At 37.5% G+C, this 27061-nt stretch overlaps 1 protein-coding gene across 1 annotated transcript in view; it reads right to left on the reverse strand.

Moving 5' to 3' along the window:
* The window catches only part of Mms22l (MMS22 like, DNA repair protein), a 124167-nt gene that overhangs the window by 76458 nt on the left and 20648 nt on the right, over positions 1 to 27061 (reverse strand). The window contains exons 10-12 of the mRNA XM_040740717.1: positions 18811 to 18987; positions 11619 to 11681; positions 460 to 579 (exon numbers count right to left, since the gene is read on the reverse strand). Coding sequence (XP_040596651.1) covers positions 460 to 579; positions 11619 to 11681; positions 18811 to 18987 — 360 coding nt within the window. The remainder of the gene's footprint in view (positions 1 to 459; positions 580 to 11618; positions 11682 to 18810; positions 18988 to 27061) is intronic.

A 27061-nucleotide genomic window follows, 5' to 3' on the forward strand; every position in this document is an offset into this window, starting at 1 on the left:
ATGGACAGTCATGCCATTAGTACCCACCTGCATACCAGTACAGTGACAATGACATACTTCCCCCTGTAAAGTATTATCTTTATAGTATCCCTCATGACCTGAATTTCATCAACATTTTGGATGAACACTGTACTCAGGTCTTTGCAGAATGGGAAAGACATAATCTTTCCCCAAATGTGAAGAGGGGCACTAGAATGCCATTTCTATAGATAATTTTTGTGAAAGAAACCACTTGCAAGCTACATCCTCCTCCAAATAATTATTATTTCAAAAAATTCACAGTTCTCAAATTAAACACAAATCAACCTCAAATATCATAAGTAAACTTCAAAAAAAATTTTTTTGGTTTTTACGAGACAGGGTTTCTCTGTATTGTTTTCGAGGCTGTCGGTCCAGCCCAGCCTCAAACTCACAGTAAACTTCAAATTTTCAGAGCAAATCCATATTCTTTTTACTTACCAGATTCTTACTATAATATTCCCACAGAATGGTGACAATTGAAATGTTTGGCTCCCAGAAATCACAAAGTGTCAAACAACAGTGAAGATACATTCGTAACTGTTCTTCTAGTATACTATCCTAAAAGAAAGAAACTTGAAGTCATCATAAAGGAGTAGGTGGCTCCAAGAACGTCGTACCATTTGATAACGTACTGAAAACCCGACCATTAAAAAGAATATGATTATCCATCACGAAATCACAGCCATTCTCAATCTTCAGAATACAAGGTCTGACCTAACATAAGGGAAACAACTTATTTTGGAGACCATTAGCATCTTCAGATAATGGAAACTTTGTAATTCTGTTACTTAAATCATAGATGTTTGAAAACTGATGTGAGAAATCTAAAGAAATCTAACTAACAGAATGCGAAACAATCTAATAATTAAAATGCAAAAACAAATTCAAAAAGCTTGGTTATACTTAAAATTTAACCAAAGTCTTCCATAGGATTATAATATTTGCTCTTAAGAAAACCACAGGATTAGGGCTGGGAAGTGCTGGTTTCGAGTATTGTCTAACATTCAGGAGGGCCTAGAACCATTAAGAAAGAAGGGGAGGGGAGAGAGGGAAAGGGCCTCAGGGGATGGTAAGAGGAAGTTAAAAGGAAAGAGGACAGGGGAGGGGGGAGGGGAGGGGAGACAGGAAAGAGGAGCACAGGGGATCACAGAGGAGAGGAAGGGAGGGGAGATGAGGGGAAGAAAGGGGAGAAGAAGGAATGAGGGGATGGGAGGGGAGGATTAAGAATGGCTCAGAAGGTAAAGGCACTTGGGGCCAATCCTGACAACCTAAATTTGAATCCCAGGACCCCCACAGTAGAATGAGAGAAAACTGACTCCTGCATGTCATCCTCTGACTTCTATACATAGGCCATAATGCATGTGCATCCATTCACATTACACAAATCAACACAGGCATAAATAATGTAATGACTATTTAAAAACAAGATCAGAGGCTCAGGGAGCAGAGGCAGGCAGATCTCTGTAACTTCAAGGACAGCCTAGTCAACATAGTGAGTTCCAAGAAAGTCAGGACTATATCTATGGACTCTATCTCATCCCCAGAATGAAGAAACAAAGAGATTACAGCATTGGTAGCATATTATTTTGTTTATTTAGTGTGGTACATACGAGGCATGGTCTAAAGCAGGACATCTACAGCAATAATCAGAAATAGTACCTGTACTAGCAGAGATAACCCTTTCGGGGAGAAAGGGAAAACTAGACACTCATCGAATTCACACAATTTTAATTGCTGGGAAAAGCATGAACAAAGCAAGGTCATGTGACAGTCACTGTTAGGTCTCAAACTGAGGACAAATGTCTAAGGTGTCCATTAACACATCACAGCAGAAACTGGCTGCCAGTTTCTCCCAGTACCCCCCAGTCCCTACCTTTCACAAGATATGGCTGGCATACTCTATCCTCTACCCTGCATTCTTCAGCCAAGATATGGAGCATGGAGAATGAACGCAGCCAATAAGAACAGAAATGCAGTGCCAGGAAGGAGGTAACAGCAAAGCTCCCAGCCTGAGACAGAACAGCTCTAGAGATGGGCTTGGGAAAGAAACAAAGGAAGATATCAACTTATAATAACTAAAGTGCATAGTGGCAAAGAATATGGAGAAGTTAAAGGGGCAATGCATAGCACATCCACAAGTAGATGCCAACTGAGTGTTAACTACGTACATAACAAAACACACAGGTCTAGAACCCAGGGGAGAAGTCAAAGTTGTTAGTGTAATCCTGGATGTTGACATAATATAAACTGGTTTTAGACTAAGAAGCTAGATACAATAAGTAAAGAACATACATAAAAACAAGGAGTAAGTAAACAATAGAGTTTGGTTTTTTTTTTTTGAATTCTAACAGATACTAAGCAAAGGAATATAAAAGAATCTATAAAACAATAGCCAATGAAATAGGAGGAAAATTAGTTATCATAGAAACCAATGAAGTATGTCAAATAAAACCAATGGTCACCAGGTTTGAACATTATTGACAAGTTGAAAAATGAGGAAAAATAAGAACTCTTACACTTAATAATATGCAAGTCAGCGATGTCTTTGATAAGTGCACTTTGGACATGTCAGAAACTCAGTCACTGATGGCTGAGGAGATAAAGGGGATGGAGAATATGTTTTAATGGAGATATATAAAGAAAGTCCTTGAACAAGTGAGAAGTTACCCTATATGATGTTTAAGGAAATAAATTAGTTCTTGGTAGAAGCAGTAATACTTTCTATAGAAAGAAAAAGTCATTTGAGAAGGTAGAAGATACAAATTTGCAAAGATAGAGTTACATTTGCCTGGCAGAGAAAAGTTAAGTGCCAAGTAAGAGGCTGAGTTCAGCCAGGTGGTGGCATATGCCTTTAATCCCAGTACTTGGGCGGCAGAAGCAGACAGATCTCAGTGAGTTCAAGGCCAGCCTGAACTATTATACAGAGAAACCCTGTATCAAAAAAAACAAATACATAAACAAGCAAAAGATGCAGAGTTTAGTGGGTCCCTATATTGTACTAAACAGTGTGATACAGAGAAGTTCTAAATGAAGTCATTAGGATACATTGTCTTTGTTTTAGTTTTGTCCTTGTAGTTTATTTTGCAAAAAGTCTACAGTGGACTGTCACTGGACTCTCATGAAGACTTTGGAAAAGTAAGAAGGAATGATGAATTTTCTTCAGCAATATGTGATTGTGGGAAGGAATGGAGTAGGAGAGGATAGGTAAGTCTTTTCATATTTGAACAGGGAAGAGTTAAAGAAAAAGAGACATTTCTAAGGGAATGGCTATATTAATACTGTCATCTACACTGAAAAAAAAAACATAAAAAATGAGTAACTACAGAAGAGGGAGTTAAGTATGTCTCTCAGATTTCAAGTGTCTATGAGTTCTCTCAGGCCTAAAATAATGCCTACAAGGCCCAGTCCAATGTCTCATTCAACAAAGAGCCTCCATAAATGTTTCAGAAACAGATTAATTATAAGACTGAGAAAAGATTATTTCTACTAAGTACCTGTACACTCATTGAACCAGCAGTTTCATCACTGACATTCTGACTTTATAAAGCAAATCTAAATCTAAGCTCTTACTGATGCTTACAGCATAATACTAAGCAGAGTTACAGCATATTGATTTTATTATGTGATCAAGGCAAAAAGAAAGTGGCTTATAAAATTCATCTTGATAGGGTTATCTGTAATCTCAAACTGATTTGTGATGTAATACCCAAAAATGTGTAGTCAATCCAAAAAAAGTAGGTACTTTGGAAAGACAAAGAGAAAGTACACCTCTTAGGTCTGCTATACAAACTATTCTACATCAAAAACAAGCGCAAATGAGAACAATTTTAGCAAATGCCAGATTCAATCTACTTTCTTTGGGAATTGAGAACCTATGTTCCTCATACTGTATACAGCTGTGAAGAAATTAAATATAGCATTTTAGGAGATCTTTTTACTTTGAAGTTAAAAAATATTGCTCTTTAATGGCTACAGATTAAAATAAAATGCTTTAACATATGCCTTGTTTTGGAAGGACAGGTAAGTGATTCAGTTAAATGTCATATATAAAAGACATTTTTGTTAAAGCTTATAACCAATTACAGAACATGTTTCATTACTCTATATTTTCACATTCTGTATATCAACTATTGCCTTATTCTAAACCATTTCCTATTTTTTTATTAATACGAGTCTTTTTATTGTTCTAAAAGACACCCCAAATCATACTTAAATTCAGGATCTTGTTTCTGGAACTGAGTAACTTTTCAGACACATAGATACCATCCAAAAACTTCCTGATATCTTTGTTTTTAACTATTGTGGCTTGCTGGATCAGAGCTGCTGAAATTTGAAACAAGTTCAATATCATTTCCTTCAACGATTAATTTATCCTTCTGGGCTTGAGAGACCGAACAAGCAACATGTGTCTTCATCCGAACACTGCGGATGTATTTTTCACCCAAGAAATTTTATATTTCAACCAAAGACTCGTTCTTCTGAATAACAATGTTGATGGGAATGTGAGCATACACAGACCTCATCTTGTAGCAGAAGCCCAGTGTGACTCCCTTGATCATGTTCTGAACATAACTGTAGATGGTTCAGACATCATTTCCCATATTTTTAAAAATTCTTAAAAACTATGTGTCCAAAGCTGGAGAGATCACTCAGTGGTTAAGCATACATGCTGTTCTTGCAGAGACTTAGATTTAGGTCTGAGCACTAGCAGAAGACAACTGCCTGTAACTCCAGTCTTAGGGGATCGAACACTCTCTGCCCTCTGTGGGCACCTGCATGCATATTCATGCAAACACATACGAGAATAAAAAATAAACCCTGAAGCTGGAGAGATGGCTCAGAGGTTAAGAGCACTGACTGCTCTTCCAGAGGTCCTGAGTTCAATTCCCAGCAACCACAAGGTGGCTCCCAACCATCTATAATGAGATCTGGTGCCCTCAACTGGCCTGTAGGCATACATGCAGGCAAGACACTGTGTTCATAATAAATAAATAAATCTTAAAAAAAAAAACCTTTTAAAACAGTAAAAAGGGAAGTTAATTTTTAAAATGAAAAATTATTGTACATCAGTTAAATTACAGATAGAAGACTTGTCAATTTTCAGGTCCAGATAATTAAGACAAGAGTACATGACGTGATAGGAATAGAGCAATCAGTGGACATATTTGATCAGTGAAAATACCTAAGATACTTGAGTTTCCTCATTTCCTTACCTGTAGTTCCTCATCACTCTCTGCAGAGGGAAATAACAATAGCACTACAGGAACACAGGCATGCTTTCCTTTCACGTGTATCCACAAACTATATGTAAAGACTCAAATCCCAATGCTGACACTTCCTAGCTAGCTGGTCAAGCCAACACAAGCTGCTTAACCCTTCACATAGAAGTCTCTTGGTGGTAAAATGTAAAAACAAATACCATCCCAACACAGGATTACCAGCACAAGACTATCATTAACATTAATTACATTTTGTTACTTGCCAAAGAGAAACAGCACTGGGAGCCTAAATGCTGACTCCTGAAGCTCACAACAAATGTAATAAGATTCATAATCTGAATCCTTAAGAAGACACATTTGACTTGCTGCGTTTTAAGTCCCAAATCTACCTAACACAGTTAAATAAGGATATGGAAACCTATGACCCCTGACTAGTTTTATTTTTTAAGCAGACCAGAAGAGCTGTGGGTTTTTTCCCCACATATCCTTAAGCCCAGGTTAACACACTATGGCATGCTAAATTTTAAGAACCCCTTTCCGCATCGTATTCTCAGGGGTGTCTGAGTGTGTGTGTGTGTGTGTGTATAAGAGAGAAAAAGTGCTATCTAATGATTCTTCCTATGAGTGTGTGTGTGTGTGTGTGTGTGTGTGTGTAAGAGAGAGTGCTTCCTAATGATTCTTCCTATTATAGCTCCTATATTTGCTCCAGAAAGCTACTTTATAAAATAATGCCTTCTTGACTTCTTTTGAAATTGAAATTTGGCATATTAAATTTGGGCATGCTTCACTGGACAAACATTTGATAATGAAGCATTCAAAGTTTTACCTTGGATACTATGTAGACATGTCAATTTATGCACAAATTACATATCTGTAATTACTGATACATACAGAAAGAGAAATGCTCCAGACGAAAGACAAACCTCAGAGCTTGGGTAGGGGCTTCTTGAGTTCCATCAAAATGTATTCATTCTTCATAACCACTTAGATCCCTCCCTCACAAAAAAAAAAAAAAAAAAAAAAAAACTGGGTCTTAAGAACTACAGCAAGTGCTCCTGTTACTTATTGAATATAATTTGATGCAATAGTGATACAGCAACCCTGAAAAAATACCAGAGAAATCCAGAATACTACTTATTACTGCACGAACACTTCTCCCACAAGTAAGTGACATGGGATGTCCCTCTGTATGCTGTGAATTTGCATTGCTTTCAATGGTTGATGAATAAAGCTGTTTCAGCCAATGACCAGACAAAACATAGGTAGGTGGGAAACACAACAAAGATGCAGAGTAAAGGAAGGCAGAGTCAGGGAAAATCCATGTAACTACTGAAGGGATAAGATACCAGAACATTACTGGTAAGCCACAGTCTTATTTATGAGAGAGCCAGCCAGTAACATGTCTAAGTCACTGGCCAAACAATTGTAATTTAATATTAGCCTCTGAGCAATTATTTCATAAGCAGCAAGGGGGATCCGGTGAGACAGAGAAAAACTTCTAACTACATCTGGCATGACAATGTGGGACTCTTAAGAGTTTCCATGTAAGACATGAGAAAGCTGAAGGGGTGTGGGAGGTTCTGGAATACATATACAGAGACAGCTTCATGTTTCTATCTTTCATGCAGGCCATGGTGTACAGATACAGCTGCATTCAGGCTTGAACACAACATGGCAGATTCCTCCTGTGGTACACACAGGCATTTCCAGGCAGTACAGCACGCTACATGGCAGATTTAGCTTTTACTCAAACAGACAAAAAATGTTTATGAGCAGTGTGCTACAAGGTGCTAGGTGGCGGCACAAATCAGAGTTGGGGGGCACGGCTCTTAGAGACGGCATGCTGGAAAGCCAAAGACAGAGCCAGCAGTCATGTCAGACCTAGTCAAACCCATTTATTATTGTAAGACTCTCCTGGTTATAAAATAATTACATATATGCAATAAGGACAGACTCAGACAAAAAGATCTTTAAACGGATCACAGTATGTATGATAAATGTACAGGACTGGACTGGCTTCAGAGAGAGGGGACAGAGGATTAAGTCATAGATTAGGAAAAAATAGTTTAAGGATAATAAACTCAGGTACTTAAAGGAGAAATAGAGTAATAAATAATTATAATGGGCCATGTAAAGATGGAAAATACACAAAGTCTGGATTATGTAGAAGTAATGGGATAAAGGGTATATTTTATGATGGGAAAATAAACAACTATTAATCTTTCATACTTGACACTGGCATTGATTTTTGCTTATTGATACAAATTTAATTTTGTTTTACTGTATATTTCTACTCTTAAGGTATTGTACCTATACAGCTCAATAAAAAATGCAATGCATAATTAAGAAATACAGAATAGATACTCATCTATATTGTCCAAAATTATAGTCATGTTGGTTAAGTTTTCTAGGTATACAAAAATATATTTCATATAGACAGGCAATCTTCAAAAACGTCAAAGGTCTACAGAGTGCAAGACTTTTCTTAATAGTCAGACAAGTCGGCTCCTGGCAGCACCAATTACTTCAAAGAGGATGATGGGCAATGAAGAACTCGTTATGGAATTTGCCTTCAATGTGGCAACACTGGCTATTTGGGCAAGAAACTGCTCTTGCCTGGAGTGCTTGATTGTATGCTGCATAAACTGAACATGGAGGACCCCACAGGAAAGTGATTGCTGAATTTGCCCGGACAAGACAGAATGGTCCTTCAGGCTTCCAGTTTCACAGAGGAAACTGCCAGACATTCTGCAGAAAATAGAAGAAAGCAACTGACAATCTTTGTCAGTACTGTTGTTAAAATGTTTAGGTTTATCCAGTAAGGAGACACAAACCGCGACTCAATGATCCCACGTGGAGTTTTTTGGTGGACAGGGAGGGAAAAGGGAGGTGAGACATAACCAGCCCGTGCTGAGCAGAGAGAGAGAGATAGATAAGTAGATAGAGATAGAGAGAGAGAGATAGAGAGAGAGAGAGAGAGAGAGAGAGAGAGAGAGAGAGAGAGAGAGAGAGAGAGAGAGAGACAGACAGAGAGAGAGAGAGACAGAGAGAGAGACAGAGACAGAGACAGAGACAGAGTAAGATGACAGTAAAAGTGTAAGAGGGAAAGAGAGTAAGAGCAAGAGAGCTTAAACAGGCAGGGTCAGTCCTTTAAAGGGGTCCTTTACACCTGCGTGGTTCTCACAGAACTCTGGGCTGGCCAGAGTGCTGCCTGAGTGCATCCTGCTAGGTAACAGGGCAGGCCAGTGCAATGCCTGAACCTTTCAAGTACAAGGCATATCTTCAAATTTCCTTACTGAGAAGTCTGCCAGATACTCTAGGTCTGTAGACTGAAAATGGATGCCCCAATGCTGCAGAGAAACTTGGGGTGACTGTCCTGGCACCAGATATCTGTGTCATTTCTAGAGTTTTGAAAGTTGCTTGTGATGAACTTCCAGTTTGCTTAGGTAATATTATATCCTTCCGGGGCTTTTGATGGAGTTAAAGACTAGATATTTATAGTTTTCCTTACTTATAATAAAAGATAAATTAGATTCAAAACTTTAGACTCACAGATAGGCTAGATGATAGAGCATTTTCTTTAATTTTACCAAATACAAGTTGACTAACTATTGTCATTATAATTAGTGCTTGATAATTGTTTTGTTATATATAATTTTATTATGTTAAAGTTAAAACCTTCCTTTTTAATTAGACAGAAAAAGGGAGGTAATATGGGATGCTGTGAATATGCATTGGTTTTATTGGTTGATGGATAATGCTGCTTCAGCCAACGGCCAGACAAAATATAGCTAGCTAGCTGGGAACCCAAACAAAGATGCAAAAAAGGAAGGCAGAGTCAGGAGAATGCCATGTAGCTGCGAAAGGGATAAAATACTAGAGCATTACCAGTAAGCCATGGCCATGTGGTGATACAGGCAATAGTAAGAATGAGTTAATTTAATTGCGAGAGCTAATCAGTAATATGCCTGAGCCATTAGTCAAACAATTCTAATTAATATTTAGCCTCAGAGAGAGTATTTAAGTGGCTGTGGAACTGGACAGAACAAGAACAATATTACTTTGACTTAGAAAGACGTAACCTGATGTAGAAAATGTCTTGAATTAGTAATAATTCCAAGGTGACAGATTCGTTTTGGTTTGCTCAGGACTTGCCCAGGCCAGGTAAACAGATGGCTGGTCACGCAATCTGTATTTAAAGATACCTTAAATCTTTCATTTTTTGATTTTTATTTATTTTTTATTTTATGTACTTTGGTGTACTGCTTGCATGTATGTTTGTGTGGGGCTGTCAGATCTTGGAATTACACAAAGTTGTGAGCTGCCATGAGGGTGCTGAGAATTGAACCCAGGTCAGCTGGAAGAACAGCATGTGCTCTGATAACCACTGAACCATCTCTCCAGCCCAAAACAACTTTAACTACTATCATTAAAATGCTAGTCATGGTGTAAAAATACTCTATGTACTTAAAATCAAGGTTAGGGAAGGGCATCTAGCATACTAGGAGAGTACACTTTGCTAGCAAGGCCTTGGGTCTAATCCTTAAATGACAAAAAAAAAAGTCTTAAGTTACAGGGAGTCAACACACAAAGAGGGTAGGATATGTAAAGTATTAATTAAAAGCATGTATCTCTACAGAAAGGAGATTAATTGCAAATTGTTTTCTGCTGTCCCTGACCAATATGGGTGTTTATGCAAGAAACAGTCTATGATAAAGACTTCAAAATCTCTGTAAATTCTTATAGTTTTATGAAAATTTTTCAATTATTAAATACAAGAGAAAACAAAACAAAAGGCTGGAAGAGAACTTCAAGCACAGAAGTAATTAGAACTTAATTAGAAAACTGAGGCTCCCAGCTTCTGGCTCAGATATAGGTGGGTAGTAATGAATTAACCAGATCCGGTAGAATAACCGATGGTGTTTTATTGGTAGAAGAACTTACATAGAAATCAGCAAGTGATTGTCGAGACATTCCTGCTCCAAGGATGAAGTCCTGCCTCAAGCCCCAATCCTTTCCCTTTAATCAGTCACGTCCACACCAGTAACCACGCCCAAAAGGCATAGTCACTGCTACATCACTACATCAGATGTCGGAACCATTACTAGAAATGCAACACTACTCAGACTTCACTGCAGTGACTTGTGCTTAATTTGAACAAAGCTCTGAGTCATTAAGTAGAGAAGCCTCTGAAAGGACAGAATGACATAAATACAGTATTCATATATGAAACTCTAAAAATGAAATTACAGAATGAATTAGTAACTGATACAAATGACAATGGCCAATGCAATATCTAGCTCATATTTCATGACTACTCCCTGATTTCCTGTATTACAGAAATTAAAAAAAATATGTAAAATGTTACTAAATTAATATATTTAAAGTAGAGAAAAATAATTAAAATTATACAGAAATGTATGAAACAAAATAGCTTTTACAATGGTTAAAGGATTTCTGGGAAAATGCTGGTATTCGAGACATCTAGCTCATAACTGGTAAGGTTCTTATGATAATTAGAAACATTATGTTCACATACAGTTAATACAGACAGCATATGTAACTTCAGCCATTTAGAGTTTTCAAATAGTCAGCGTTTTGGTCTGAAGAGATGGCTTAATGGTCAGATATCCCACTTCTATAAGCATATGCACACAAAGTCATCTTCTAATATTATTATTTATGCCTTTTCAAGTTTTGAATAATCCTCATTAATAGAAAAGCAATTTATTTCTGAAATTAAAAAAATATTCTACACCATAACCTCCCATAAAGGGTTTCTTACATTATGGAACTTTACAGAACTACAACACATTTAGAGATGCGATGAGCAGGATATTTAAAAGTATTTTAAAGGAGGTCAAGTCTGACCTCTGGGCCATGAAGCACTACATTAACAGCTCTGCGGAAAGAAAAATGATAAGGTATGAAATGAGTGCTCAGAAACGAGGACCTTATCAGCGAGAATAGGATTCAAGCCTGTAAGACAAATTGCTCAGCAAGGCAAGTCACCTTCCTGCTGTGAGGAGGATAGAGCTGCATTTCCAATGCCACCGACTATCTCCTTCATCATGTCGCCTGGCTTGCTATCGTACAGTCAAGGAATGGCTTCTAACTCTGAAGCATCTCCCACTTATTTTGAATACATTCTTTCAAAGTCACCAACTAAGATAATTATCTTTGTCCTTTAACTGACAAATTCAGTGTTAAGAATAAAAATCTTTAAAGGATTTAATATGAATTGCTATGAGCTGACCCTTCAAAAAATGTCAGATCTGTCATAAATTGTTATTTAAATCAGTTTAAGTTTGCTTAATTTTTGTAAGTAAAATTTATACTATAAAATGCAGAAGTCACATGCTTGCTTTAGCTGCATACCTGAACAGTGACGGACTGTTTCAAAAGTTCTTCTATAAAGCTCCAGTTTGACTGCATCTGTCTCTGAAAAGAGAAAATATGGCTGCATTGATACTATTACTCTTAATTTTGCACATATTTAAATTTACGGTACAACTGTGAAACTCTGTTAAGAAACTTTTGTAATTTCTTACAGTAAAAACTCAGCTGAAATACTTAAAGAAATACATCTAAAATTATTGTAATCCAATAGAAACCATATCTGGCCTTACTTTATCAAAGTAGTACTTCCATAGGTTTATATTTTAAATACTTAATTTGTTGTTACATATAACTGAGCTGAAAAAATGACATAATGATAACATATTTTTCTTAAGGTTACATGCCAGTCTTGCCTTTTTTTGTTGTTGTTGTCGTTTTTAGAGACAGGGTTTCTCTATGTAGCCTCGACTGTCCTGGAACTCACTCTGTATACCTGACTGGTCTAGAACTCAAGAGATCCACTTTCCTTCTCCCAAGTGCTGGGATTAAAGGTGGTGCCACCACCACCACCAGGCCCTATTCTCCTCCTTACATGAGATTTTCCTTTATTTGTAATATCCGAAGATAGTCTATCTTATTAAATTAAAGCTTTTGTATAGTTTTATATATAAAGAAAACTTCATAATGTTTTCATTTAACAAATAGTCATCTACCTGGCAATTCCAATTCTATTCATGGCTCTATACAGTAAGGAAGAAAGCTATAGTGAACTTTTTAACAGCTTCTCAAAAACCTCACTTTTCTAAGTAGGAAGCCTGGAGGATAGTCTCTCAGCATACTCAGTTCTTAAAGATTGAGATTCCTGGACACTGGTAAATACCAGAAGCAATGAAAGCACTTCCGAAAGCAAGCAAGTAGTTTCCAATGCAGATAAAGTGTGAGAAGTCATTTAAACTTCAAAAAGCAAAGCCAGAGTCCTGAAGAGCAAAGACACAGACCTTTGTGGTATAAACCTTTGATCCCAGCAGTCAGGAGGCAGTTGAAGGCCAGGGTGGTCTACAAGAGTTCCAGGACAGCCAGGGCTAGATAGGTCTCAATCTATCAACAATCAAGGTATGGACTCCTTTCAGACCTTCATATGGTTATACACACTAATGAATAAAAGGTATGCTCACTACTTGTGATTTTAAAAGACTGGAAAATACTCACATAAGATGCGAGCTGCACTGAATCAGTACTTCCTAACTAAAAGGAACACAGGAACAGCAGTAATCAGCAACTAACATAGCCTGTTCTGGTCTCTCCCTCTTGGTCCGAATCATTTACATAGTCCCTTCCCCCACCATAAAGAGGAGGGTCATCAACAGACTACCAGTCCTAATGAAACAGTGTCACTTCCATGAAGCTTCCATCTTGACAGCACTCTCTTGTTAATTTAACCAAGGAAAAACACCCCTATTGTGAGCAGGCCTGAAGCCCACAGGATGGGAAACTAAAATATTCTGCCCAAATGCCATCTTTTAGTCCCAAGTAAAGCTTCTGGAACAATCTCTAAGTGACAACTTGACTAAATCTTCACAGAGGATCCTGAGCCAGGAACCACCTAGATAACATCCTTAAAAACAAAACAAAACAAAAAACAACAACTCTTACTGAGTGAGATATGTATTGTTTATTTCACTACCTTTTTTTGTTATATAACCATTACTGAAGTAATGACTTAGGTATTACTGGAAAAAATAATCATCTCTGAACCATTAGAATATCAAAGCCTGAAAGGAACACCTTGGATTGGAGACCTATCTCTATCATGCTAGTTTGAGGATATGACAGAGCAGAGGCTGGTCATAACCATGGAGTCTCAGGACAGGATTTGATCAAGCTCTACAGACACAGTGACTTTGGGTCAGCTAGCCTTGAGACTGAGATCAAACTACTTGAGCATTAGCAGGTCATGCCTACATAACAGAGGTCCAAGAAACTATGCAAACATTGGACAAGAATACACTCTGACTACTGTCATGTACTGATGCCAGAAGACTAGCATGCCCTGATTCCTCATGAAAGAATGTATGAAAACTCCTCATTTGGTATTCCACCTGTTTTCTGCCCTATGTACTTCTTACCTGTCCTCGTTTGCTTTTTATTGCTAGGTAACACCATGACTAAAAGCGGCTTGGGGAGATGCTGTGGAATAATCCTTCTGTACATTGTAAATATATATTGTTCTCATTGATTACAGGCCAGTAGCCAGGCAGAAGTATAGGCAGGACAGCCAGACAGCCAGACAGCCAGACACAGAAGTTCCTGGGGAGGACAGAGTCCGAGGAGTTGTCAGCCAGATGCAGAGGGAGCTGGAGATGAAGGTGCCATGTTAATAAAGGTACCACCACGTGGCAGAGCATACATAAGGGATATGGGTTAACTTAAAATGTAAAAGCTAGTTAGCAAAAAGCGTGAGCATTTACAATTAATATAAGCCTCAGGCTGTAGGGACTGGAAAACTACCTACAGGGAGGGAAGGCTTTATTCATCTTACAGCTAATAGACCACTATGAAGAGAAGAAAATGTCACCACTAGGGTCAAGTAATCAGGGACAGGACACAATTGACAGAATTCAGATTTTTGTTTTACAACGGGATCATGCTAATGAATATGTCTCAATTGTCTTATCAAGCCATTTAAATCACAAGAATGTCGGAGTAGTGTAATTCTTCCCCAAAGAATTTCAACAATGTGGACTACACCATGGCTATAATCTAAATAAATTATACTATGCATCAAAAGAAGAAGGTGAATGAGAAAAATCTTACAAGGATCCACCCCTAGATAAAGGCTACAAGCAACTGGTGACTGTTAGGAGGGAGAGTTGGTGTTCCTCAGGGATGAGCCCCTGTTTGTTATCAAACAGCAAGGGGTCAGTTCTTGAAGCACATGCATACAACCATCATTAAGTGGACTCAGCACTCAGAAAGTCTTATATATATTTATGTGCATGTACACATGTGACAATAATCAAAAAAGAAAAGTTCCTTCTAAAAAAAATGGTAACTACCTTGCCCAAATCCAACATGAGACTATAGTACCAAAAGCACATAATTTACTTACACAAGCTAATTTAAGCATAGAGCATTGTTCCTACATATTATTTCACCATAATAATGCCCACATATCTAATTTCTAAAAGCCAAGGCAAGGACTGGTCATCAACCTGGGACTATGTTTTCCATTTTTTATTCCAAGATTAAAAAGCAAGGCACCCATTTAAGCTTTATAGATAACAACTCCACCAGAAACAAACTCACTTTCCACCTCCAGCAGACTACATTTTGGCATGCACAACTCTCATTTTAAGATTACATTTCATAGCTTTCATTTGGATGCCATTTCAAATGCTTCAAAAGAAGCATACCTGGTGATTACCTCATGTTCTTGGTACAAAGCATACTGTCACAACTGACCCTTTCCAATACCCAAAAGTAATTCACATCTTCAAACTAAGTTTGGTTGTAAAATAGACTGGGATTGTAAGAGAATAACAAACTCACATCTAAATTGAGAGAACACTAAACAGAAATGAATGAAAAGCTAGAGTTTCTCCTAAGTGAGATATCATATTTTTTCTAAAAACCTTATAAAAAGATATTGGCTAATTTTCAAATTAATTATGCAAATTACAGAAACTTTTAAAACAAAAAATAATCATATCTGAAACTTTTTTAAAATGCAAAGATTTCACATCAAACTTTGGTAAAAGCTGAAACATCACAAATTTTGTTCACAATATTTCTCTGGTGAAAAATATGGATTATTACTAATCATTCCCCACACATTATTCTTCAGTGGAAAAGAGCACCCTACTATGTAACCACTTTCTACAGGATAGCTGGTAACATCAATGTATCATAAGGGGCTTAAAAGCATTAAGACAATTTTCAAACTTATGATTTAAATATATATCAGATACAAATTAGTATCTGTTTATAATTGCTCTGAAGAAATCAACCAATATACCTTTATAGTAATAGATAAGAATGACCATATAATTTACTAATGAGGTAACTTGGGAAATAAAAATTGAAAATCAGATTAAATGTCAGCCAGAATAAAAAGAATTAACTATGGCAAACTAGAGCACATGGCTATGCTACCAAAGATCTACTTGTAAGAGTAAATCCTTCGGAGAACTCTTAAAAAAAAAAAGAGTCGAGTTTATCTAAGTGACAAAATACAAAACAAAGTGACCCTTAATCACTATGTACCTCACTTGTTTATCTGTAAAATGGATATATCATCTTCTCTCTTACTTTTTAACACACTAAAAAGTTAATAATAATTGGAATATTACATATGCTGTAAATGCAATATGCATTTCCAGACCTAATAAAAATGCCAAATTATTTCTTTAAAATCCATAACAAAGTTCATAAATATTGGAAACTCTGAGAATACACATCTAGAAGTGACTTTTATTTTATATGTACATACATAAATATATATTGCAATTATTTTTAATCACTGAAAAGCTTCTATTTTCAAATATGGCAGTTTCCTTTAAAAATCCTTCCACATAAAAAAATATGATTGCAGACAAAATTTTTAAGTATTCTGGCAAAAGAAAGTCACAGAGGAACAAAATTAAAAGACACACTCATTCACTATCTTGACTCCACATTAATAAAAGCAATAATCTCCAGAATTCTCAGAATAAACCACCAGTGCATGGTAGCAGCAATGACAGAACAACACAGGGACTATCTAGAGGTAAGTATCAACCACTACTGAAATATAGCACCCACTACAGTGTTACTACAGTTCAAACAAATATTAGTAATCTAAAAGCATATCCCCTGAAGCAAAGTAAGTACAATGTTATTTCATAGAGATCCTCTTATCAACATTTATTATAACACCTAATACAACTCAGAAGGTCTTTGCAAAGTACTACATTTATATACACTGATTAAAATAAAGAATGTGTTCTTAGAGGAACTACGTCGAACAGGAAGAGAAATAAAAATGCTTAGGTTGGGACTTCAGAATTATAGGCAATCTTTTCATTCTCTTAATGTTGCTCTAATATTCTAGTAAGTAAATGATGTTAAACATCAGCATACTATTTCACAAAAGTACTTAATAAATAAGAGTAATTATGACAACGGCTAAAATTTGAGCATATATTATGTATCAGCAAAGCAAACTCTCATGAACAGAACCAAAGGACATGCAATGCAGTTCATCCATGTCAATTCACTTTACTTACTTTCAAAAGAAAAAAAAAAACGGCAGCTTACATTGCCAAACTGAGGTACACATGAACTTCTTACAATACTACGTTAATCTTGAGATTTCCTTAGATAGCTTTTGTTATTAAAGGCGATATATGGAGGACTTCCAGAGGTCTTTCTACTGCTTCAATAGTGTCAGTCCTAACATGCAGATACCATAGATGACATCTCAGAGATCAAGTTGTTCAATGTTTCAAAGAACAAACTCTATCAAGGAACACATTTCCTAAGTGTGGCAGTTTGAATTAATTGGCTCCATAAGTTCATTAGGAGTAGCACTATTACGAGATGTGGCCTTGTCAGAATAGAGTGGCCTTTCAGAAGAAGTGTGTCACTATCGGGGTGGGCTGTGAGGTCTCCTCTGCTTAAGCTACACCCAGTGAGACACTTCACTTCCTACTACCTGTGGATCAAAGACATAGAATTATTAGCTCCTTGCCCAGTACCACATCTGGCTGCAGGCTGCCAGTCCCACCATGATGACAATGGACTGAACCTCTAAACTGTAAGCCACCTAATTAAACGCTTTCCTTTATAAGAATTTCTGTGGTCATGGTGCCTCTTCACAGCAATAGAAATCCTAAGACAAGAAGCATAGAGAATGATTTCCCATACCTCCAGAGGCTGAAACCAAGGAATATTTTAATCATAAAGATTCACAAACCCCATAGCACCGGACGTTGGTGGCGCACACCTTTAATCCCAGCACTTGGGAGGGAGGCAGAGGCAGGTGGATCTTTATGAGTTTGAGGCCAGCTCACTCTACAGAGCGAGTTCCAGGACAGCCTCCAAAACAATACAGAGAAACCCTGTCTCGAAAAACAAAACAACAACAACAACAAAAAAAAAGATCCACAAACCCCAAATCAGATTACTAAATAAGGATCTACAGAGTTGAGGCCTAGAAACCTGCCTGTTTTAGTTTGAAGGGCTGGATTTTGAGACAAGACTTTACCCCATAACCCAGGCTGACCCAGGCTAATCTTGAATTTGTGTCAAACCCCCTGCCTCAGAAGTCTGAATTTCAAGGAACTGATATGTTGGTATAATTCTGTTGTTTTCTGAGAATGGAATAAATTATACACACATGAAAATTAAAAACATCAAATAGGGTTTCAAATAAGTATATTTACTAAGTGGTTAAGTCACAAGAAATTTTAAGTAATACCATAAAAGAATGTTTCCAACTAAACAACAATTCAATAGATAAAAACCTGTCTTCTTGTTTGAAGTATATTTGATAACTGCAAAAGAAAAATTTAAGGAAAAGCACCTCGAAAGAACTGTTATGCAAAAGAAACACTTTCAAAAGAAAACTGTTGTGTGGGTTTGAGCACCACTGCAGCTGTCTGCAGCAGGCTCAGCTCAAAGAGTATAGCAGATCCTTCAGAGCTAAAGTTACAGTAGCTGTGACCCTCCCAGTGTGGATGCAGTGAACGAAACTCAGATCCTTTGCGAAAGCGGTATGTCTTCTTAACCACTGAGCTGTTATCTCCAGCCCCAAAAGAGACTTTCATTCTATTACAAACAAAACCAATTGATTCATTTCAGGGAGACATATATATGTGTGCCCTTTGACACTCTTGAAGAATTTACAACTAGAAGAGAACTTTGGAGTAATGCAAATCAATGATTTCCCACGAGGAAACAGAGGATCAGAAAATCTTGTCCAATTTACTCAAAGTCCAGACAAGACTTATGAGCAGAGAGCCAAGACTGGAAAGACCAAGTCTTCTACAAATTCCTTTCTACTTATCAAATAATAAAAACGTGAACTTTATAACTCTTCACAAGATTAGTAGATGTTTACAAAAACATTGAACATAGAAAAAAAAGTTTCCCCATGACTTTTTATTTACTACTCATTGCTTTACATTTGTCTTTAAAGATAGTGTACTGATAGTATACAAAAATTAAAAACAAAAACAAATATAATTCTTACCAGTTCATCTGATACACCATGGCGATCAATATGGTACAATGATGCTACATGAACACTAATCCACCAACTAAAGCCTATTGGATCCTTGGCCTGGGTTAGAGAAACAGAAGGTCTTCTTTGGTCACTTGATTTGTCAAGAAGTCTTTTAAGAAGTTTATTCAACCAATTCCAAAATGACTATGGAAACAAAAGAAAATAATTCAGTTAAATTAAGACACTATTCTAATGAGCTTTGACTTAAAGTTTTTCCTGTTCATAATGAAACACACACAAAACCAATCATCAGTTATGAACCCTGATGTGTTTTATTATTTGACAGGTATCTTTGTTAACACCCAATAGAACATTCTAAAAGTTTATCTTTTAAATGTATCATCTGGTAATCCTCACAGGGAACTATTAATAAAACTAGAACCCCAAGTAACCCCTCCCATCACACACACACAAACCTCCAACACTCCCTAAGAGCCCGCTCAGCATACTACCAACTTCCCACTGCTCCTCATCACCATATCCAGGCTCACAACCCCCTAGTTTGCCAGAGGCCACACCAGCACGCAGGACCCAGGTAAGATCTCCCGACCCATTCTTGCAGACCACCACCACTTACTTGGAGCCCACTCAGTCTACCAACAACTCCCCCTGTCCCCATCACCTTACACCAGCCCACAATTCAAACGGAATCACTGTGCTTTACCAGAGTCATGATGGCACTCAGAACTAAGTGGCAAGACCCCTGCCCCCAGAACACCAACACTACCTAGGTGCCTATCCAAACTATCCCCCCAACCCAAGCACCCTCTCTCCTCATCACCATATCCTAGCACACAAATACTGAGGAAACACTACTCAACCCGAGGCCTACAAAATTCTAGGTCACAAAGCAAGTCTAAATAGAAAGAAAATTGAAATAGCCCCCTGCATTCTGTGAAATACCAGATTAAAATTGATTTCAACAACAGAAAGCCTACAAACTCATGGAAAATGAACAAGTATCTAGTAAATGAATGCTGAGTCAAGAAAGAAATATGAAATTAAAACTTCCTAGAATTCAATAAAAATGAATGTACAACATACCCAGTCCTATGGAACTTAGTGAAAGTGGTACTAAGAGGGAATTTCATAGCATAAGCGCCTACATAAGGAAATTGGAGAGACCTCATACCAGTAAATGTAAAAACTCTAAAACAAAAAGAAGCAAATAGAAGTAAATAGAAGGAAATAATCAAATTGATGGCTGAAATCAATAAAATAGAAACAAAGATAAAATACAAAGAATCAATGAAGCAAAAAAGTTCTTGAAGAAAAAATCAACAAGACAAACTTTTACCCAACCTAAGTAAAAAGAGAATATCCAAATTAACAAAATCAGAAACAAAAAATAGACCATAACAACAGACACCAAGAAAATCAAAACAATCATTTGGTCATACTTTCAAAACCTGTGCTCCACAAAATTTGAAAATCTAAAAAGAGTGGACACTTTATAGATACCAATTACCAAAAGCCAATTCACGATCAAATACACAATTTAAATAGACCTATAACCCCCAAAGAAACAGAAGCAGTCATTAAAAGTTTCCCAACCATAAAAAAACACCAGGGCCAGATAGTTTTAATGCAGAATTCTACCAGACTTTCAAAGAAGAGCTAACACAAATACTTCTCAAGTTATTACACAAATTGCCAAATTTATTTTATGAGGACACAGTCACCTTGATACACAAACTACAGAAAGATTCAAAGATAATTTCAGACCAACTTCCCTCATGAATATCAATGCAAAAATACTCAATAAAATACTTACAAACTGAATCTAAGAACAAATAAAAAAGATCATCTACCATGATAACTAGGCTTCATCCCAGAAATGCAGGGATGGTTCAACATATAAAAATCAGTCACTGAAACCTACCATATGCACAAACTGAAAGAAAAAAATCCACATGATCAACTCATTAGATGCTGAAAAAGCCTGTGACAAAAATCCAACACCCTTTCATGATGAAAGTTGGAGATGTCAGGGATAAAAGAGACATACCTAAACATAATAAAAGCAATTTACAGCAAGCCAATAGGCAACATCAAATGAAATGGAGAGAAACTTAGTCAAGGCATTCCACTTAAACCAGGAACAAGACAAGGCTCTCCATTCTCTCCATATCTATTCAATACAGTAACTGAAGTTTTAGCCGGAGCAATGAGACAACTGAAGGAGAACAAGGGGCCACAAATTGGAAAGGAAGAAGCTAAAATACCATTAGTTGCAGATTCGATAGTATACATAAGAGAACCCCCAAAATTATATCAGGGAAGTCCTATGGCTGATAAACATCTTTAGTAAAGTGGCTAGATAGAGGATTAATTAAAAAGAAAAATTCAGTAGCCCTCCTACACACAAATGACAAATGGATTGAGAAAGAAATCAGGGAATCAACATTCTGCACAATAGCCACAAACTCAAGAAATACAAATTGGAAGAAAGTATCCAACAATTGTTGCTGATCTACCTAGATTTCAGCATTTGACATGCAAATTGATCTGTAACACCTGGCATGAAACACAAGTTCCTGGATCAAAGACCCCAACATAAAACTGAACCTGACAAAAGAGACAGTGAGAGATAACCTTGAACTCAGTGGCAAAGGAGACAACTTCCTCAACAGAACAATGATAGCAAAGACACTAAGATGAACACCAAGCAACTGGGACCTTATGAAACTGAAAACTTCTAAACTAAAAGGCCAAAAAACACCATCAATGGGATAAAACACCAGTCTAGAGAATAGGAAAAGATTTTCACCAACTCTACACACAACAAAGAGCTAATATCCGAAATATATAAAGAACTCACAAAACAAAACATCAACAAACTAAGTAATCCAATTAAAACATGGGGGTACAGCTCTAAACAGAGAATTCTTAACAAAGGAATCTCTGATGGCTGAGAAACACAGAGAAATGCAAATCAAAACTACCCTGAGATTCTATCTTACACCTACCTATCTAAATGGATAAAATCAAAAACACAAGTGACAGCTCATGCTAGGGAGGATATGGAACAAGGGCAACACTCCCCATTGCTGGTGGGAGTGCGAACATGTATAGCCACTATGAAAGCCCTAGTGCATTAGATGGGAGCAGGTGGGAGCCAAACTCGGAGGAGTCAAGGGAACACCACAGAAGGGGGGGGGGGGGATAGAATTGTAGGGGCCAGAGGGGTAGAGAACAACCAGGAGAACAGGGTCTACAAAATCAAGTAAGCAGGGCTTATAGGGACTCAGACTCAAGAGGTAAACACAGACCCTAAATGGATCTGATCTAGATCCTCTGCATATAACTTAGGGCCGTGTTACTTAGTGTTCTTGTGGGACTCTCAATAGTGGGAAATGGGGGGTGGCTCTTACTCTTTTGCTTATGCCTAGGACCCTTTTCCTCCTAATGGGCTACCCAGTCCAGCCTGGGTATGAGGGCTTTTGCCTAGTCTTAGTTAACTTGTTAGGCCAAATTCAAAGGATATGCCTGGGAGGCCTATTTTGTTTTTTATTTATTTTATTTTTTAAGGGAAATGGAGGAATAGATAAAGGGGAGAAGGGACGTAGGAGGACGTGGTGGGTGGAATGGAGCGAGAGGAAACTGTGACCAATAATGTATGAAAGAAGAGTAAAAGAAAAAAAGGAAAATGTAATTTAATATAACATAAATATGTATTCATATATAATAAATTAACATAAAAACAATCTTATACTGTTCTTCTAGCTGCAAACCTACTGTATCTATGTTATTTTTTTGGCTGCATACACTTTGTATTTCTCTGTAAGTTAATAAATCTGCTCTTAATGAGGACATTGAAAACAGGATAAATTCAAATGTCTTCTTAAAGGAACAAAAACAAACATCCTTTTCTTAAACAAAACAGCACTCTTAGAAAACTCACTTATGCCTAACCCACACAGTAATATGCTAATTATTACTGTAATTTTGGCATTTCTTTGTTTTTCATGGAATTAAACCTAGGACATTGTCTTTCCAAGGATAGTGCTCTAGCCCTGACCTCTATTAAAGCCTTTTAAGAAAATTTTCATTTTGAGGTAGGGTCCTGCTTAATTGCCAGGCTGGCCTTAAACTTACTACACAGCCCACCCTAAATTATTTCCTGTTTCCTATATATTTTTTCCCACACTGCAGTCCTCTCCCATTATGGTATCACTGTTATTTGTTGAAATAACTTTGTACTATGTTCTTGTTTCGCTGGAAACAGCTTTGTTTTACCTTTGTTGGGTGAGAATTTTAAGCTGGTGAATATTTTGTTTCACTACAATGAAGACTGTTCTTCTGCGGGCTTCCTCTGCTGCTGAGAAGTAAGCCATCCATCAGTCACTATTCTATGTGTGATGCTAGGAATTAAACCCAAGGTTTTCATCACACCCAGCCCCTAATTTCACTCAATAATTTTCTGTTATGTGTTTAATCTCTTTGTCTTTGAACTCTGTGGCTTCACTGCAATGGAACAGATGCTTTTTTGTTTAGTTATACAAACTAGGTTATTTGGGTTTCTTAATTTGATTAGTTTTCATTAAAACTGGAAAACTTCTATTTTTTTTCTGTTGTACTACTTTTTCTAACTACAAGTTTTCAGATATCATGCTTCTTTATTTTCCATTTGTATTTCTCTCTTCAATACTATATATAACAAACCTTATTTAAAGTTTCTCTGATACCATTATGAAACAATCCTGAACTGCCTTTAGTTATAACATTTATTCAAATTTTACTATGCATAACTTTATGTTTTGAAATAACTGATATGACTGGTGTCTCTTCATGATGACCTCACACAATTTGGGCAAGAAAGACACATAAACATTTTGTTTGCTTGCTCTTTGGTTTTCAGGAGACAGGGTTTCTCTGTGCAAGTCCTGACTGACCTGCATCACATGGGGTGCAGCATGGTGTCCACTGATCCTATTGTGAGGTAACATCTTCCAGACTGCTGTCAGCTATGATCTATGAAATTACCACTTTCTTCTCTCTAACTGATAAATACTATGTGGAGTAATTTACAAAACTACAAACATACCTATGGTGGTATCTTGTTTGTGCAAATAAAATGTGCCTGAAGATCAGAGGGTGGAGCTTGCTACTGCCTATCCATGGAGGCCGGGCATGGTGGTACACACCTTTAATCCCAGCACTAGGTGGAGACAAGAAATGAGATGGCTGGATGTAGACAGGAATGCAGGCAAGAGGAAGAAGGAACTACCTCTCTTTTCAGCTGGGAAGCTGGCGAGGTAAGGTGTGGCTGTGGCATGCTCCTTCGTCTCTCAGCATTTACCCCTGTACCTGACTCTAGGCTTTTATTTTTGAGACCTATTAGAACTTGTATTACATATCCTACTTTTCTAAGCTCAAAATAATGGCAACATATCTAATATCCAGAGAGTGGGGTATAAGGTAAGCACACTGGAAACGATCACAGGTACCCATAGTGAGATTGTCTCAGGAAACAAATCAATACAAAAATTCATATCACTTTTTTTTCCACTATGCTGAGCAACCAATGAAGAATCTTGATTGAAAGGATAACCAGGCTACAATCTACAACCCCAGAGAAGCTAGGTAAAAAGGGGAACCCTAAAAGAGACACACATGCAGGGACCCAGAAAGAGAAAATAGTTAAGATCTCCTGGATAAACTGGAAGGGGTGGTATAAGGGAGGGAATGGGGGATGGGAACATGAGGGATCATGAAGATGGAGCTGTGGGAGGAACGGAAGGGGAGAGCAATGAAAGAGATATCTTGATAAAAGGAGCCCTAATGGAGTTAAGGAGAAACCCTGATGGTAGAGAAATTCTCAGGAATCCACAAGAATGGCCCCACCTAAGACTCCTAGCAACAGTGGAGAGGGTATCTGAAAGGGCCTTCCCCTTTAATCAGATTAGTAACTACCCTAATTGTCATCATATAGCCTACATCCAGTAACTGATGGAAGCAGATGCAGTGATCCACAGCCAAACACTGGGCTGAGCTCCTGGGGTTCAGCTGAAGAGAGGGAGGAGGGATCATATGAACAAGGGGGGTCAAGATACACGATGAAGAAGACCACAGACACAGTTGACCTGGGCTGGTAGGAGTTCAGGGACTATAGACTGACAGCTGGGGAACATGCATGGGACCAAAACAGGCCCTCTGAATGTGGGTAACAGTTATATGGCTTGATCTGATGAGAAGGCCCCTGGCAAAGAGACCAGGATCTATCCCAGGAGCATGAACTAGCTTTTTTGAGCCCATTCCCTTTGGAGGGATACCTTGCTCAGCCTTAATACAAGACAGAGGGGCCTCAACTTGGTATGCCAGACTTTGTTGACTCCCTCTAAGGAGTAGATGAGGGATAGGAAGGGGTGGAGGTGTGAAGCAGGGGAGAGAGGGGGAACTGTGGTTTGTATTTAAAATGAAAAACAACTTTTTTTTTAAATAAAAAAGAAGAATCTTGATTGAAACAATTATACTCACAGTATTTTTTTATGATGCTTTCTTGGTATATATGTATCAGAAAAGAATCCCTTCTCCCCACTTATTCTTATCAGCACGGGTGCTATGCAGATCATTACCCGCTCAACCACGTCTTATATAAATCAAATCATCACTTGTTATCACAGAGATATATGGAAGATTTTCATTTGGTTCTTGTGCTCTTCAAACATGTTCCATCATTTTTTTAGTAAACAATTTCTGGCATGTTTTGGGTTCATTTTCATTTTCTATTCACCCACCTAAAGTCAGTCATTTGTCCAAGGAGCATTGGTGGCGATCACTAGATAGGGGTCATTTTTGAAACCAAATCTGTACAAATCACTATTCCATACCATTTGACTACGAATTGACTGCTTCTAGGTTTATCTAATGAAAAAGACAGGAAATATACGTACACAAATATACATCCATAACTAGCTTTATTCTAATTCACTCATGGATTATGCTAGCTTCCCCTCCATTATGTGACAAACCTAGATAATATTCAAGATTTTCTGAGTTTCAGACTATAAACAGGTCTAAAATAGCCAACACGTAATGTTTGAAATAAATGTCCTAATAAGTCCTGTGTTAGCATTGCATGGTGGCTCACACCTAGAATCCCACCACTCAGGATGCTGGAGCACAATTTCCAAGATAGCTGGGCTAAATGGTGAAACCCTGTTATTTGTAGTTTATAAATTTGTGTTTAGTCTTAAAAGGACGTAGGCAAATTGGTATATTCTAACATTATCTAGATTAGTATTTCCAACCTCTGTACTATGTTTTTATTCATTTGAAATATAGATGCAGTGATATATTATTTATGATTTATTACAGCTTGCCTGAGGATTCAGAAAGCAAAGTCAGCCACAGGCCATAGAAGCCAGGAGCACACCTTTAATCCCAGCAGCCAGAAACTATGAGGTGGTGGTACACACCTTTAATCCTAGGACTCAGGATTAAGAGGTAGATCTCTCTGAGTTCAAAGCCACCCAGGGATACACAAGACTGAACCAGTTTAAAAGAATAACAGATAACATAACATGCCTTTAATCCAGCACTAGAGGGGTATAAAAGATGGAAGCAGGGTCTTCAGTATTCAGTAGGAGGCACTGATTCTCCAGTCACACTGAAGACAGGAAGGCTCAGTATCGAGCAAGACAGAAAGATACTCGTCTCAGGATTCTCCAGTCACACTGAGCAGCAGGATCAGCCCATTCAGCCTGAGGTAGAACTAGAGCTACTGGCCCGCTACTTTGCTTTTCTGACCCTCAGCTTGAAGTCTGAACCCCAATATCTGCTACTGGGTCTTTTATTTATCATGTTACATATAGATGGCTTCAATGACTTCCATTTTATTTTCCACTCAGTGCACCTTCTAACAATCACTATTTTTGAGCATAGGAAACATTAACATGTTTCTAAAATCAGAGATACATGAAAAGTCACAATGAAACTGTATTGAGGCAGGATAGGAAAACACAGAAAATTAAGGGAAGATGAGAAAAAAAAAAAGAACCACTCCAGAGTGAGTTTGAGGATTGCCACTTACTTCAAGGAAAGCAATCAGCACAATACTGTGACAGCATGCATAAGACCTGCACAAGCTCAATCCAGACAAAATTCCAGCACCTGAGGAGGTGAAATTAGCACCAAGTCTTACCCCTAGTCAAGAAGTTGTTAAAAATAGATAGCTGCTAGAGCTGCTGGGAGAAGAAAAATAAGCTGCTTTTTT

Source organism: Mesocricetus auratus, unplaced genomic scaffold (genome assembly GCF_017639785.1).
Source record: "Mesocricetus auratus isolate SY011 unplaced genomic scaffold, BCM_Maur_2.0 Super-Scaffold_6730, whole genome shotgun sequence".
Taxonomy (NCBI): domain Eukaryota; kingdom Metazoa; phylum Chordata; class Mammalia; order Rodentia; family Cricetidae; genus Mesocricetus; species Mesocricetus auratus.